The following is a 16,250-nucleotide window of genomic DNA, read 5'->3' as shown; positions in this document are numbered from 1 at the left end:
CTAGAATCCCACACCACTTACTTATTTAACAGTACATCAAGCTTTTAAGAATGGAAAACTGTATTCACTCAGCTGAAAACTATTAAATGGCACACATGCTTAGTGTGTATCATGCTGACAATTGTGAAGAGCAAGTATTGAAGGATCTAATAATTCATGTGCAGCTAAAAAGTAGATGCTGCACGAAGTAAAATATACACCAGTTTCACCCAAGTTATACCACATGTAATGCTGGATGTTCGCAAAATTGTTAGCAAATCAATAAGAGGTTTTACATTCTGTTATGATGAAAAGGTAGCACTTTTTCATATCCCAGATCAGTTAGAGAAAGCTAAATGAGTATGCCCTGAAATAAGTCATAGACAAGAAACAGGGTAAATGGCAAAACAGCTGTCTTGCTAAAAGCAGGGGTTTGTTGATCAAAGCTACCATTTCATTCTGATTTCTCCAACAGGTAGATGCTTCAAACCATTCACACTAAAAGGCTCAAAACCAGTTTCCACATCTTAGAATCTATTAGAGCTTTAGCTGCAAGCATTCCACGTCCTTCTGAGGTATATTTAATGCCTTCAAGTTTATTTTCCTACTTAATAAAGAAATTTCCCCAACTCTTTTGAGGTTGCAACACTTCACACAAACACAAAAATAGAAGCAAGTTCTATGTTACTCACACTCAAGGGCTATGTAGGCTCCAGGTACTTTAGTAGTGCCCAGGTTTGAGCAGATTAAAGCTATTTCTACTCCAAAATAGGATTTTAACTGCTGATATGTCTTAGGCGACTTACAGTATTTCTGGAATACGCAGTAAAGCATCATAGAATCAAACAGCATAAGGAATATCAGACATCAATTGATAGCTTCTCCATCTGCATATTGAGTAAATGGGTTTTACTTTATTTCCTCCCTGTCCTTTTTGAGGAAATGCAATGGGAAGTATAGGGACAATAAGTGAAGAACTGTGCATTTATAAGACAGAATAGCTTAGCAAAATCATTTTTTACAGAAGCATTTTGAAAGGAAGCCCTTCCAGGAAGGGGAGTTTGCCAGAAAGAAAATGAAATTAAGAAAGACTCTGTCTTGAGCATTCCCCAGTGCTTTCTGGGATCACACTTGATTCACTTTCCACTTCAACTGAGTTCCTCCAGAGCATGTTAACAAGTATAATCAACCCCTGGAGAAAACTGTATACTTTCACTCTCAATCTTCTCAATTGCTTTTCTAGGACACAAACTAAGAATTTTTACAGAAGCTAAGAGCACACAGTCCCTCCTAATTTCCATGAGAACTTTGGTTTCACAGCCCAACCTCTCTCCTATTATCACACTCAATCTTAATGGGGCATAAATACTCAAGTAAACTGAATTACATTGAGATATATTTGTTGAGGAGAACTATACTTTGCTCTAAAGATTTTCAGAACTTACTGAGGTCCCTAAAGAACCTAAGCAGCATAGTTGTGAATTGCTTGTAAAGATAATAATAAATATTAACATTTTATGCTCCTGTGTTCACAGATTAAATGAACAAAAAGTAGGTTTTAATCACAGAGCACTCCAATCATGTCTATCAACTCACTTCAGAGAAAAATCTTCCTTTGAAAAATGTATAAAATTAATGTAGTATAAACCAGATGGCTTTTAAACTTTAAAGCTACTCCTTCAGGAAATTACTTTAGAAGAACTCTTTACTAACCTCAGCTACTCTTTCCAGAAGTGGTTCCAGCCAGTGTTCGTTGCATTCACAGTGACTATCCAGGAAGGTCAGTACTTTCGCTTGTGCTGCATCTGCCCCTCTGACACGGGAGCGCATCAAGCCTGAAAGTGAAGATAAAACATTAAAGTACTTACTGAGGAAAACAGTCAACACTAGTGAGAAAATATTGCATTCCAAGTTAGTAGTGAATTAAATTACTCTAACTCAGGACAAACACACAAGTTCCATTATCAAAATGAGAATCTAGTTAACTAATTCAGTGAAATGACTTCACAGCAAACAGCCTGGAAGCTTTCAACCTACTGCACCCCAGCCTACGGGTTTCAATCTGATTTAAGTGGAAGAATTTAAGTAGCGTTTCAAAAAAGTGGTACACAAGTACAGCTGGGTCTGCATTACAATAAGTGGTATTTATACTGATGTTACTCAAGATCAGCCCTGAAATGAACACCTTTCTCCCAGTTCTACAACAGAATTGAGAAAAGCCCCATCATTAACGTATCCTACTCACCTTTTTCCTGCCCCCCTATCCTAGTTCTCATCAGAGTCTGTCCTTTTACCAACTTCTTCCAGAAATAACCATGCTTCATTAATTCATGTCTGGGAGCCTTCCCCCCAGGCCTTTCAACTGCCTTTTCCCTGTGTTTCTTGCAACTCTCGTTTTGTGGTTTGGTGGATTATTTTGGTTGTGGTTTTGTTTTGGTTTTTGTTGGTTGGTTGTTGGGTTTGTTTTTTGTGTGGTTTTTTGTTTGTTTGTTTGTGGGTTTTTGTTTGTTTGTTTGGGTTTTTTTGTTTGTGTTTTTTTTTGGGGGGTGGGGGGGGGGGCATTGTTTTTTAATCTTATCTTACAAAGATTCCTTTAGGAAGAAACTTCTGGTAAAGCCAAAAGGTACTTCTCTACATCTCACTTATTTGCCCTGTTCCTTTCCTTCCTTCCTTTTGAATATTATTTCATTGGATGATCTCGCCATTCCTTAAAGCCCCTTGCTATATTTTATAGATACCCCAGAACATCCTACCGTTTACTCCAATACAGAAAATAGCAAGCTTCCTCCCATTTCTTTGCAAATTTCCTCCCTATTTTTCTCTAGCATTTTTCAAAATGTATTTATTTAATTGTGCATTCAAGACCAAAGTCAAGTAATTACTTCCCCCATACCCCTCTTTACATTGTTTCTCACCAAGTTCCATGGAAAACACACAATGTTTATAATTTCAATTTTTTCTCCCCAAAATTTGAGGTGACCACGTAGTCATTGAGTACAAACACGTTCAGGCTTACAGAGACTTCAGAAAGTTCCCTTGAACATTTATTCACAAATTACCATGCCCCCCAAAACACATCTGTTCCCATAACAAACTCTGGTCCTACAGATAAGACCAAAATCTACCATCACACATTTCTGAAAGCAAGGCAGTCAATGTCATCCCCTACACAGACACTTCCCCTTTCTTTAACTTTTATTTAAAACACACTGCTTTCCTCTGTTGTTCATACTAACGTGGTACTCTTTGTGTCTTACACACTCGTTGATTTTACAAATTCTCTTAAATTTTAATTTATATGTATTTTAATTTATATGTATTCAAGATATCAGTATCAGCCTACGCTTGAGAATGAAAAGGAAGGTGAGTATAAAACTCAACCATAACAAGCTAACAATCAAATGAAATCTTAAAATATTTTAATTTAAAAATTATCACCTGGTTACACATATACATGCCTAGGCAAAACTTTATAAACAGTGCAGTAGATCCCACAGGTAATAATTTAATCCTAACCTCATAAAAAAAGCAAGTAAGACAGTACTGTGCCTTCAATTTGCAAATAGATTTTCTTTTCTGACACAGTAAGAGATTTATCAAAACCTGTTTCATTTTCTGATATGTTGATACATATTTTAAGTACAAATGGAAATTCATTTCATCTGTATATGCAGTACAAAGTTAATATCAATAATTATTAAAAAAAAATAATCAAAAAAGTGTTACATTATTCCATGTTTCCATTACTATTACCTCCATCTTTGAGTGCTGTATTGATCAGAACCCCACAATCACAGCATGTCATAAGAGGCCTGCTTTCCTAACAAGCCTTGTTTCACAAGTATATCCGAAATAAACTACCTAAACACTAAAAGCCCATCAGTTTGCAATAACTAATTATGGGACATCACAAGTTTTGTGCATGTCATTTCCAGTTTCTGACAATCTGATGATTCTATCTGCCCCAGCCAGGCCAGGCTGGCAGCCTAGAAGATACAGTGCCTATAAAAACAGACAAGCCCATTTCTGCTAACTCAGTCAGCTATCTCAACTGTCAACTCTCAGTTATTATTTCAAACAGCTGTAGAGTAACAGTTGCCTGTACCTAATACTTTAAGCTCCACAGCCAGGACCAAAGGGGTCAGTGATATGAGACCATAATTTACATAGCAACAAAGAAGAAAACAAAAACCTAAGATCAGTTTGTTACAGGGCACACTGGCTTCGGTAAAACACGCACACATGACCCCAGCCCTCCTGGCTGTTCAAACCCTCTCAAGTTCACCAAACTCTTTGCTGGGCGGTCCATCAATTGGATCCTTAAAATGATCTCTATAAGGGAACCAGCAAAAAAAGGGGATATTTTTAAGCTGGATGGTTTCAAACTTTCATAGCTTACAGTGAGAGCTTATATACAACGGGAGCAGCCTAACTGAAGATTCAGTACAGTAAGAGAAAGGAGAGATGGAGGGTAAAAGCCAATTTCTCAAGTTGATGAAAGCCAACAAAGGGTAAGTGCACACAAAGCAATACAGAATTAATCAGAATTACTTTTTTTACTTGTACAAATGCAGTTTAATTCCTTCCCCAACAAATTGATTTACAAAGTGAAAATTCCCCCTCCAATATGGAATATATAGCAGAATCTTCCCTGAAAAGACTTGATGCAGATTAACAGATAAGGCAGCACAGTGGAATTTGTATCATACTCTCCTCAGATTAAGCCTACCTTCTCGGCGATCATTTCGAAGAACCCGCACTTTTTCTATTTTTCCCAAGAGGGAACCATCCTCAGCTTTAAAAGATAAAATAAATTTAAAAAAAATCAATATATGAGAACAATATAATATATAAATACAGCATAAGAGAGGCTGTCTTCAAAGAAAAACAAAAACTTTGTAGTATAAAATGTTTAAGGTCATAAACAGTTAAATACAAGACATATGCTTAAAAATAAAAACCTACTTGTCTCACCAGAAATAAAGAAAAGTTACCAGGCTAAGAAATTGCTACCCTATAATGTTATTTAAAGCTAATTTAATTTTGCACTCTTGAAATATTTTTATTTAATTATGTTCTTTTTGCTTACTTTCTCCATTGCATAAGAAAAAGAACTTTCATAGGATTAAATAAATCGCTTTATTTGCATATAAGAAAGTTCACTTTTTAACTAACATTAAAGCTTAAAACTATCTTAAAGTAGCCATAAAGTAACAATGCAAATATAGACATTAAAATCCTTTAAGGAATGTTGCTCATAGGTCCATTTCAAGTGTTCCAGTTTGTATTGCGATGTCTTAGTACTTATAAAAATACATTTAAAGCAGTGCTACAAAAATATTTTGTGCAAGCATCACAGGTTTTATTTTTACATCAGATAACATACTATGTCAAGGTTGTTTTCAATTATATACTCTGCTCCTTCAGCTAGCAGGAAGTAATAAAATATATCTGAAGTATTTATCAGAACTCTTTACATTTCCACAAGGACAGGTATGACAGAAGTAAGAACTGGTTTTGGATTAGTGTCTGCAAACTCCTGTTCACGTGACCTGTTCTTAACTGAGTCACCTACTAGCACATACAGAAAGTGTTACCAGAATCAACTAAATAAAGTTACGACCCTGCAAAAGTACTTACGATCATTACTGTAGTCATCCACTAGTATGATTTCCTTAATAAGATGTGATGGGCTTTTTTTAAGGACACTGAAACATAAAAAAAAAATATTCAATACTAAGCAGTCTTAACTTTTCATAACAATGTCATAAAAGCAGTTACTTCACTAAGTCATAGTAGAACTCAGCCAAGAATCTTATCTTCAAGAACGGCTATTGACTTATTCCTACAGAAAGCATTTGTGAAGAGAGACACACGTAGGATTGTTCCCCCCCAAATTCCAGCCTCCAGAAATGGGTGGATTAGACAACTTGTAACATGGAAGTCTTGCAGGTCAAATATTCCCTGAAAACACATCATCGCTGAATTCTTCTTGAAACTAGTTATATAGCCAACCTCCAAACATCATGTACTAATTGGTTCCACACTTTCATGCATTTGTAGTTAAGGGAAGCAATTTCGTTTAATGCCACTATTTCAGCACATAAGAATTAGAGGCACAAATGAAATTAATGCTCAGCTTTCCCTCTACAAATATTTCAGAAAAGCATGATGGATTGTTACCTCCCTCCTTTATCATAAGCTATTATCTGACATGAGCAAATGGCCTTCACGGGAGAGAGAAAAAACAAAACAAAAAAATCATCAAGGTCTGTCTTAGGTGTACCTGACAACAGTTCGAAGCAAAGCAGATCTTGCCTCATTATGAAAGGTGATCACCACACTGGTGGCTGGCAAATCTATCCGCCATTGTTTCCGTTGACACCTGGAAGACATAATTTGGTAGCTGTCTTAGTACACACCAGATTGAGGTGGCAGTGTCAGATATTGGCAGGTTCAGAAGAGTCATCACTGTAGTATGTCATAAGAACCTTTCACATAAGAGTATGAAACCAGAGTGCTTATTTTAGTTTAAAAATCATTCAACAAATCTAATCAAATTAGCATATTTTCAATGAAAATGCCCAGGTTCACAGGCTACCATGTCTTCTTTAGAATGGCACATGCTCACTTCTCCCTTCATTTTTAAAGTTCCTGTATCATCCTGGTGTTGCTCATAGATAAAAACAGTTTTCTGTTCTAATAAGAAGTTGCAAGGATTGTAATATTCAGAACCTGAAAAACAAAGCTAGCTGTGACCACATTGAGCCAACTAAACACAGAACTACATCATTCTAAACCATAAAGATAATGAAAGTTTTTGTCTATATCAACTGATTTTCCATCACCTCAAGTAGCATGAAATTATTACAGAAAGCAAAAAAAAGCAAATCCCAAAATACCTCCTCAAGGACTACATAAAGTTCATCTGTTTAAGTCCACTGACAATAAACCTGAAAAAAAAGGATACTGCTCTCATTGTATTAGAAACAAACAGTACTAGAAAACACTGTAGATCAAGTTCATGCTGAAAGCATTACAGTTTGACAGGTCACAATAGTGATTTTCATTCATGCAGTAACATACACTTGTGATGTGTTTCTTCACACATCCTTTATTTAAAATTAGAGGTAGAGTTTTAACAGGCCTAGTTGCCTTCAGAGGGGATAAAACCAGCTAGTATACACATACACAATCAGCAAGTAATTCTGTATTCTGTGCAGTATTAACCAAACTAGCTCTTAAAGGAAGAGAGGCAAGTTACATTGCTATCTAAAGTTCTAAAGCCCATGCCAAGCCCACAATTGCCTTATCTAGCTTTGTTTCTCAAATGGCAGGTGTACAAGACGGCTTTGCCAGCAGCAACCAGCACTGAAGGAAGAAATCACCAAACGTGCCTGCGTTCCTGGAAAGAGTTAAGACCTTCTCTTTTGTGAGCTTCTGGCAATTCATCTAGACAGCTACAAGACATTCAGCTATTGTGCACCAAAAAAGATTGGGGTTTTTTTCCTGTTAATTTTCAAATTGCTCACAGAGGCTGGGCCTACTGTGCATGCAGTTATCATGTGAGGCACTTGCATTAGAATAATTTTTAAAGTCACATTAAACTTATAGTGATCTCTTGGCAGATGAGAGTACTTGAGCCACTCAGGGTAGAATTACTCAAGGCAATGAAGCCTCTCAATTCTAAAAAAAACTCAAGAGAAGAGCACTACTGCATATTTCTGAGGGAAAAATTAAGATTTATAAACATCCAAATAAAACTGGAAAAATGTTCCACTGAGTATTTTTGGTCTCAGCTCTTCAAAACTCCCTGCTGTAACTGACTCAGTAGCAGTCCTCCTATTTTGCTGTGTCAATAGTGCCACAGTTGAAACTCAAGCCAAAGAAACAAATGTCAGCACTTCTGGCACAGAGATTAGACCTTCCTTCTTCAAAGTTACACCACTTAATTTTACTACACAGAATAAGAAAATAGATTTGGATAAAAGAGAACTGGAACTGAAAAGTTCAGTCTAGACCTTCAAAGCTTAGCATAGGACATAAAAATCAATTAAAACATGAAAAGTACATTGTTTTCCCCAGAAATCTGTGTCACTACAGTTAACAAATTTTCTGAAATCTCTGTGGCCTGTTTAAATCATTTTTTGACAGAAATACCCACTTGAAATCAGAGAGCGAATGCCAGTGTGCTTCTTGCTTCAGTGCAAGGAGAACATTCACCTCAACAAATATGTGGGTACCAAAGAGACAGGAACATTTGCTTCTTCTCTACTCAAGAAGAAAACTTAAGTGTGAGCCCAGAAGCTTCTAATAGTTGCCAAATAAGAAAGAAAACAGGGTAATTCCCAAGAATCGTGCCAACACATCAAGTAAAGAGATGTGACCAGAAACCACAGGTCCAAAGTAACCAAGATGGACAAGGGTCCAGAAAAAACTGGAATATTTCACCCTTCATCCCACTTGGGGGACTACTTTACACTGACAGGAGGACAGCTCTGGAAGTTTCCTATTACAACTGTGACACTCTGTGGATCTCCAAAATCTACCATGACAGCAACGGCTCTCAGTTACACATCCTAAACAGACTGCAACAGAAGGAAACCCAGAGGTTTCTCAAAGCTGTTGCAAGAGGCAGCTGTGAGCATCAGCTGGAGTGAGAATATGCATTCCTGCTCAGACAACCTATCTCTGCTTCCTTTCTTATATTCTATCTGCCTGCTTCTCACTTCTTCCCGTTGCTTAAAATAAAGGCAAACAGCTCAAAAAGGTGAATCAAAGTAGTTTCTAGTACTGCTGGCAGGCTTTCACAAAAAGCAAGCAGAAAACTTTGGTCTTAACCTGATGCTAGTAAAGGTTTGTCCAGCTTGACTAAACAATCCGGTATTAAAAGATAAGCATAACTGCACACACATTTACATATCGAATGTAGAATCCTGATAAACTGCTTCTAAATAGCCTAGAAAATTCCAGCAATTAAATAGTATTATTAAATGGTTATTTTAAAGTCAAACAGGCTCTTAGACACATCAATACAAGTAATGAAAAGCTGCTTAAGCAGAAACAAGTGTTCCCTCATTCAGGTTTCTTTCCTTAAAGAAAGAGATCCTAGCAGCTCCGTAAGAGATGTCAATCTTAACCTAGTTGCCTCCAATTTTTTTGAAAATAACATGCTTCCAAGTGTCATGTGCTCAGATTTGTAACATATTCTTCTTCCCACAGCTACTGCTCTTGATCTTTCCATTGGACAGTTCCCAAACAAATATTTCATGTGATTTTTTCAGTTTCTGCAGCAAATACCCTTGCCAAAGTAGAAGGAAAACTAATTACAAAATGGCAGGAAAAGCATCATGGGCAATTTGCAGGAACGATAGCTTCAGTTTTGGATTTGGTTACTTGGTTTGGTTTTTTTTCTTTAAAAAGATGGCCATTTACAGACTGATGGGCACTTAAATCTGCTCCATGGCAAAGTCTCAGCAATAATCACAGCACAGATACAGCCTTTCCACAGAAACATCTCTCTCCCTATTGTAGGGTACTTTTCGAGTTCCATTTAGTGAAAAATCACAGGCAAGTCAGCATATAATCATGACACAGACAGTTAAAACAAACACAGCCACTGTAACATAATTTGTCTCTTCTAATCTCTCATTTGAATTCTTCTCAGAAGAGAGTATTCCTTTGTTAGAGTCCCATCAGAGGTTATTAAATACCTAGAAAAACTCCAAATTCAGCATATCTGAATCACAGAAGCTTCTGTAAGTTGGTGGCTAATCTCTGCTCTTGAGGGAAAATACCTGTTCTAAGAAGTTAGAATGTGTTTCTTGTGAAAAAATGAATAAGTGACGAAGAAAATTCAAAAGTCATTTTAAACTCCTCAGTACACCATGGGCATCAGACTTTTCACTGCTTTTATGGCAATAAGTGAAACAGTAGATTCTTCCTACTTTTCCATTCAATTAATGGCAAATTATACAATATTTGCTTTATCTACAAATCATATGCTTAAAGGAATCCAAAACCATACTATTATACTGTGTCATTTTTAAAACCCTTGTAAGTGTCTGAGTTTCTATACAGGTCTCCTCTTCTACACCATTCCTGATTAAAGAACTTTATAGAGGAAAACCAGCCACCTTCCTTTTCTCTCTCCTGGTGTCTCCTCCAGCTGCTTTTACCTACAGAGCTGCGAAGTTCATTCAAACTGCAGAATTAGTTAGGCAAATTAGCTACGCAAAGCTGGCTAATTTTATGCTTTGAGAATACGCTCACCTAGTTTTTAAAACCAAGTTCAACCTGCTTTTGTTATTTTAAAGTTATGGAAGTCCTAATGAGCAACTTTAATACTAATAATTCTGCTTAAACAAGGTTAATGTAAGTCACTTAAACCCTTTTTTAAATTTAAGTCTTCCCTACCCACAAGAAAGTAATACTTTTCCTTACTCTGAAGTATACTGTTTCCTGAATCTGCACAAGCAGCCTTACGTAGCAGAAGTTTTTAAGCATCTGAAGTGTGATTCTGTCCTGTGTTCACCAGGGTGTGCATAAATGAATTCTTTTAGGCCTGAAGTTGACAATGTCACACACTTAAAAGAACAGAATCATAGAGAGACTGAGATCAGAAGGAGCCCCATGAAATCTTGTCGTCCAAACTCCCTGCTCAGAGGAGGGCCAGCCACAGCAGGTTGCGCACTGGGCTTCGGATATCCCTGAGCCTGGGGACTTCACATCTTCTCTGGGAAACCTGCTCTACTGTTTGATCATCCTCACAGTGAAAGACACAAATGTAGAAACCAAGAAAAGCCATCAGATAAACAGGAACAAAAGACTGAAATGCAGCATCAGTTTGGATTATAGAATACACACCAACAGAAGTCATGGAAACAGAAAAACTTGAATAAGATTCATTGTTCTTTAACCCACTGTTCAGGGATTGCACCAGAGCTCACTGTTCCTGTCATTTTGAAAGCTGGAGATCTTTTGCTTTTGAAAAAACACCTGCTGCTCAAAAGCCGTAAAAACAAAAAGGTTAAGCCAAGTCAAACATGGCTCAGTTTGGCACTTACTGATCATGCCTAGTGTCAGGAATGCTTCGGTCCATTCGCAGTTTGTCACTTTCTACCTGATTGAACTTATTCCGGGCATATGGATCCTGACCAGATCGCACCATGGTAGCGCCAACATAACCATCTTGATCAAAGTCTTGCCACCGAACTTTTCCTAAAATACAAAAACCAGGAAAATATCCAATTTAATCTTTGCAATATAAAGAACAGCATTCAGCAATCCAAACATAAGTGAAGAAATAGTTTGCTTTTAAATTTTGCAACAAAGTAATTAAACCTCACCAGCATTGTTACTAACAACAGTATAGCAGTCACTTTTGTGTATTAAATTCTTCTATAACATCCTGCAAATTAATATAAAATTGAACAATTTTATGGATCTCAGTTTATACAAGTAATCACCAGACCATGCCTCATCTTGTCTGTTTTGTTTGTTGTTTTTCTTAATGCCAACTACCACAATTTCCATAAAACAAACAAACACACACAAACACAAAAAAACACACACACAAAAACCTGCACAAAAATGAACACATATTGACAGGCATTAATATGGCAGATGATCTGGCTATGAAGTTATTCAAGAAACATTTACTTTTCAAGATTCAGTCCAGGCTTCAAAGACACTACATTCTAATTTACTGTTTCATTACAGAAGTAAAAACACAGTCAGTTATAATCAAACTATTTGAGGAACAGGCTTTTTAGAAGTACAAGATCAGGTTATTCTCAAAAAACAGTATTTCATGTAGGCACAGCACTAGGTCACTCTCCAGTATGACACAACTGCAACCTTCTCTACACTCAGAACTGATTCAGAGATTAATCCCTCTTTAACAATGACTGTGGTATAATGTGACTGATTGTGGCACTGACACAGAAATGTAGTTTAATTAGCATCCAGCCCCAAGAATGAAATTTCAAGATTTTTGCCATCTTCTAGTGTAAAGCAATGGTATAGTTACCAAATATCTTTAAACTATCAGTTCTTACCTCTGTCTATTTACAAACAAATGTATGCTACCTACAGCAAACATATCATCTTTAACTAAAATCAGAGCTCAAGTTCTGAGCGCAGGGCAACAAAGATGATTAAGGGAGTGGAGCATCTCCCTTATGAGGAAAGGCTGAGGGAGCTGGGTCTCTCTAGCTTGGAGGAGACTGAGGGGGTGACCTTATTAATGTTTACAAATATATAAAGGGTGAGTGTCAGGAGGATGGAGCCAGGCTCTTGTCGGTGACAATCAATGACAGGACAACGGGTAATGGGTTCAAACTGGAACACAAGAGGTTCCACTTAAATTTGAGAAGAAACTTCTTCTCAGTGAGGGTAACAGAGCACTGGAACAGGCTGCCCAGGGGGGTTGTGGAGTCTCCTACTCTGGAGACATTCAAAACCCACCTGGACACATTCCTGTGTAACCTCATCTAGGTGTTCCTGTTCTGGCAGGGGAATTGGACTAGGTGATCTCTTGAGGTCCCTTCCAATCCCTAACATTCTGTGATTCTAATGCAATAAATACGTTCTTGTTTTAAGATGGACATGTATCAGAATCTCCTGCAAGCATGATGTGCTGAACACAGTATGCTGTTGGCATTAAAAAAAAACATACAAAGCAAAATCCATCTTTTGCGGCCACTGTTTACTACAGACGAGAGGAGTTAACATTCACTGTTTTCGTAACTACTCATACGCAGTTTGAGCTACTTTCAATTAAGGTCAGGAAGCATCAGACTGCAGACATGTCACTCCATTCAAGTTCAGCTTTTAAAGATAACTCAGGCATACCCTAAACTAAGCTGATATACATAGAGGAAATACTACTCAAGCAGCTATTCACAAGAGTCAGAGGTTGCTTGGATGTTTCAAGGTTTGTCTTTGCTCTTCTCTCTCAACCTGCACAGCATGGAAACTAAGGCAGGTGTCCCTTACAGCTTTCTATGCATAAGCCATGCCCCAACTATGGTGCATTAACTCCCACTAGAAGATTCTGATATTGAAAGAATGCTTTCCACCATTAAACAAAATACTTGTATGTTGTTTAACCAGACAAACACCACCAAATTGATTAAAAATCCCTAAAACGTCAGGATCATCCAAGGACCTCATCTACAAGAGCAACTTGGACCTAAGGTGTGATTTAGTTATCAGATGGTAGTGGAGGTTGTAAGGCAAAAATATCAAGGCTGGGGAGGAGTTGATTTGGGTTTGGCTGGTTTTTAAGAAACTTCCAACATCCAAGTCAAGTCACAGAGTAAGAAAAAAGTGCCCATAGTTTTGGATTACTGGTTTAAGAACGAGCCAGTTAATACTAAGTAACTATTTTTACATCTGAATTATCATCCCAAAGAAGTTAAAACATGCACATGCACACACGGAAGACAGACCTAGACAGTTAAACAAAAACAGACTGCAAAAGATTTAATAGACACTTGGTGAAGTACCCCAGAGGGAAAACTACAGGAAAATAACTGGATGGAGAATTACCAATTTTCCTATTCCAGTTACTGAAAGAACTCTAAAAAGGAAACTTTCCAGCTGCTGTTGGTAGCCCACAGACTGCCAAGAGTTCTTCTTAGCCTTTCAAGTTCTTTCTTCAAAGTATTTCCAGAAACTTACTTTGAAACAAGATTACATGTCAGGCAGCTACCACACTACAAATAACCCAAGCCAGAGTTATTTACAAAAATCACACCAAACCTTGCTTGCAACAAAGCTGTACAAAATGCAAGAGTGGTTTGTTTCAGGAAACTAGAAGAAACAGAGATCACAAGAACATCTACCTGTGTAACTTTCTTCCTTAGCATTTCTCAAAGCTTTTTGTAACCTCGCTGGTAACTAAACTATATTATCACCTGTGCTTCTAGTTTATAATATAGCTTCAATCTGGAACACAGGTTGAATATTTCCTAAAATACAGGACATGCCATGTCACTGTGTTTCCAGCCTACAAATAAAGATTCTACTGAATTTTACAAAACAAAATCCACACTTAAAATGCATTTATATAGGACTTTCAACTTTCAAACACTCCAACTTCCAACAGATTTTAATGCTCTGCCTGCTTCAGGACTGCCACCCCATCCACTCCTCCAGGTGCCTTCCATCCCATGGAAAGAGTAGCAAAGAGGCCATAAGGGCATCACAGAGATAAGGGTGATGGTGTCCCAGTCATTCTTATTAAACAGGTTGTTCTCTCTATGAGCTACAATGTGCAATGTGGGCTGCCTGCCCCACATGGTTACAAGTGCCAAAGGCTCAAGTTAACTGCTGGGAAATGTAAGGCTGATCCAAAGCTAAAGCAGACTGTTCAGACTTAGTTTTGCTAAAAAGCTTGTATTTCTGACAATTTGTCAACTAAATTTTGAAGTGAGAAGTGGTGTAACAAACCTTTTCCAATAATAGGTACTGTTTCTGTTGTATGGTTCCCTGAGGTACACAAATAGAAGCATGTTTGATTTAATTCCTTCTGGGGAGTTGGCTGGCTCTGTAGTTTCCCAAGTTTAAATGACTTTGCCAGGTGGAATGAGCATCAGAAAGTGCAGCTACAGTTTTTCAAACTTAAATCAAGCAAGTTTGTAACTTCAAATTCAAGCAAATGTGTGTTCAGCTGTACTAAGACCTAACATGACAATAAATGAATCTTTTAAACTCAAAAGTAAATGAACTGCAGAGTTTGCTACTAGAGTTACATGGGGGTGGGAACAAAAAACAAAACAAAAAAAATTAAAATCAGTGAACTGGCTAAGAACCTGGAACCAGGGTTATGCTGCAGGGCTAAACTTGGTTTTGACAAGCAGCACTTATTTTACAGACTGCTCTGAGACTGAGGGGCTGAATAGAAACAAGGAAAGGTGAAATCCAGTGAAGCTGCTTCTTTTTGTCCCAGGTATTTCCCAACTCTGAAGTCTTAGAGAAGGCAATCAAAAATAGTGTGATTCACTGCTATTATTTTTAATAATAAGCTGGTTGATTTCAAATAGGAAGCACATTTTGATTGTTTTTGCTCTGTAATAAGTAGCTGTATTTTTAAAATAGTGGTAGTTTGGTACTTTTTACTCCATTCCAGTTTCTATCAGAGTTTGATACAAATAATTTAAAATGTATCATTTACCATTTAACATTTCCAAAGCCTTTTAAAATCAGCAAATGAAACACTAATCCAGAAAACAGAGCATAAATTCAAGAAGAAAGGAAGGAGACAGCTTCGTAGGGCTATATTTACTGAAAAGGAGTGGCATTCCATAGAATATAAGAACAAGTGAACTTGGCTTCAGGAGCCAGGAAGGAGGCAAAGCCTGGCTCCAGCTCCAGCAGAAGGCCCTGTCGACCATGTGCAATATGAATCAGACCTTCTAGGGAAAAATCCGATAATAGTAAGAGCAGCTTGAAGTGAGATAGAAGAGAGAAAACAAAAAAAAAAAGCATAACATATCTGCATGCAACCAAGTGGAAGGCAACAAAGAATAGGAATGGATGGATACAAAAGTCTCCTAAATAGCTTGCATTCCCTTTTACTGACTCTGTACAGCTTAAAAGCAGTAGGATACTTGATATAAACACGATTATTTTTACTTACAGAAATAAGTAGAAAACTGTCATCACAGAAAACTGGTTATGTAGTTCTGTTTTAGTTACCCATATAGATAATTCAAGGCTGCTCTTTAACTATTAAACAAGACCTAACACCACTATTTTCACAAAGCAAGACAGACTTTTGCAGCGTGTAAAAAAAAAGTAACCCAATGACAAAGGATATATACACTCTGATGTACAGAAGGTAAAAAACACCACACACAAACAGTTTTATCTTTTATATAAAGCCATTTTAAAAATAGTGATAATAAACAATTACTTAACTCTGAGATGTTCTGAAAGATACTATAGTGCATAATGCTGAACCTAAAATATGGGTCTCTTAACCTCAGGGGAAAAGCAAGAAAGTTTTGAAACAAAGCCCTCCTAAAATTTGATCACTGTGTTTTAAGAGTGCATAATTCCATCTGTGTAGCCTTTGATGTTTGATTTGAGACTCTCATACTACTATACTGCAAAGATTCTCCTGCCTGTTAAATATAAAGCCATAAGAGATTCCTGACCAACAGATAAAATGAAAAAAAGGCCCTGATCTGTTCTACTTTACAATTAATTTTACTTCTAGCTTCAACTCTTCCAGCTTCTGGTATCTCTCCCTTTCAACCTGT

The 16,250-nt window shown here is 37.2% G+C and overlaps 1 protein-coding gene across 1 annotated transcript in view; it reads right to left on the bottom strand.

Moving 5' to 3' along the window:
- Positions 1-16,250, bottom strand: part of GALNT2 (polypeptide N-acetylgalactosaminyltransferase 2) — a 92,320-nt gene that overhangs the window by 24,019 nt on the left and 52,051 nt on the right. The window contains exons 3-7 of the mRNA XM_082047840.1: positions 11,046-11,199; positions 6,266-6,364; positions 5,620-5,687; positions 4,709-4,774; positions 1,693-1,814 (exon numbers count right to left, since the gene is read on the bottom strand). Coding sequence (XP_081903966.1) covers positions 1,693-1,814; positions 4,709-4,774; positions 5,620-5,687; positions 6,266-6,364; positions 11,046-11,199 — 509 coding nt within the window. The remainder of the gene's footprint in view (positions 1-1,692; positions 1,815-4,708; positions 4,775-5,619; positions 5,688-6,265; positions 6,365-11,045; positions 11,200-16,250) is intronic.

This window comes from Streptopelia decaocto, assembly GCF_964273445.1.
Source record: "Streptopelia decaocto genome assembly, chromosome: 3".
NCBI lineage: Eukaryota > Metazoa > Chordata > Aves > Columbiformes > Columbidae > Streptopelia > Streptopelia decaocto.
Note: the sequence above shows the minus strand (reverse complement) of the source record. Positions and strands in the feature narration are given on the sequence as shown.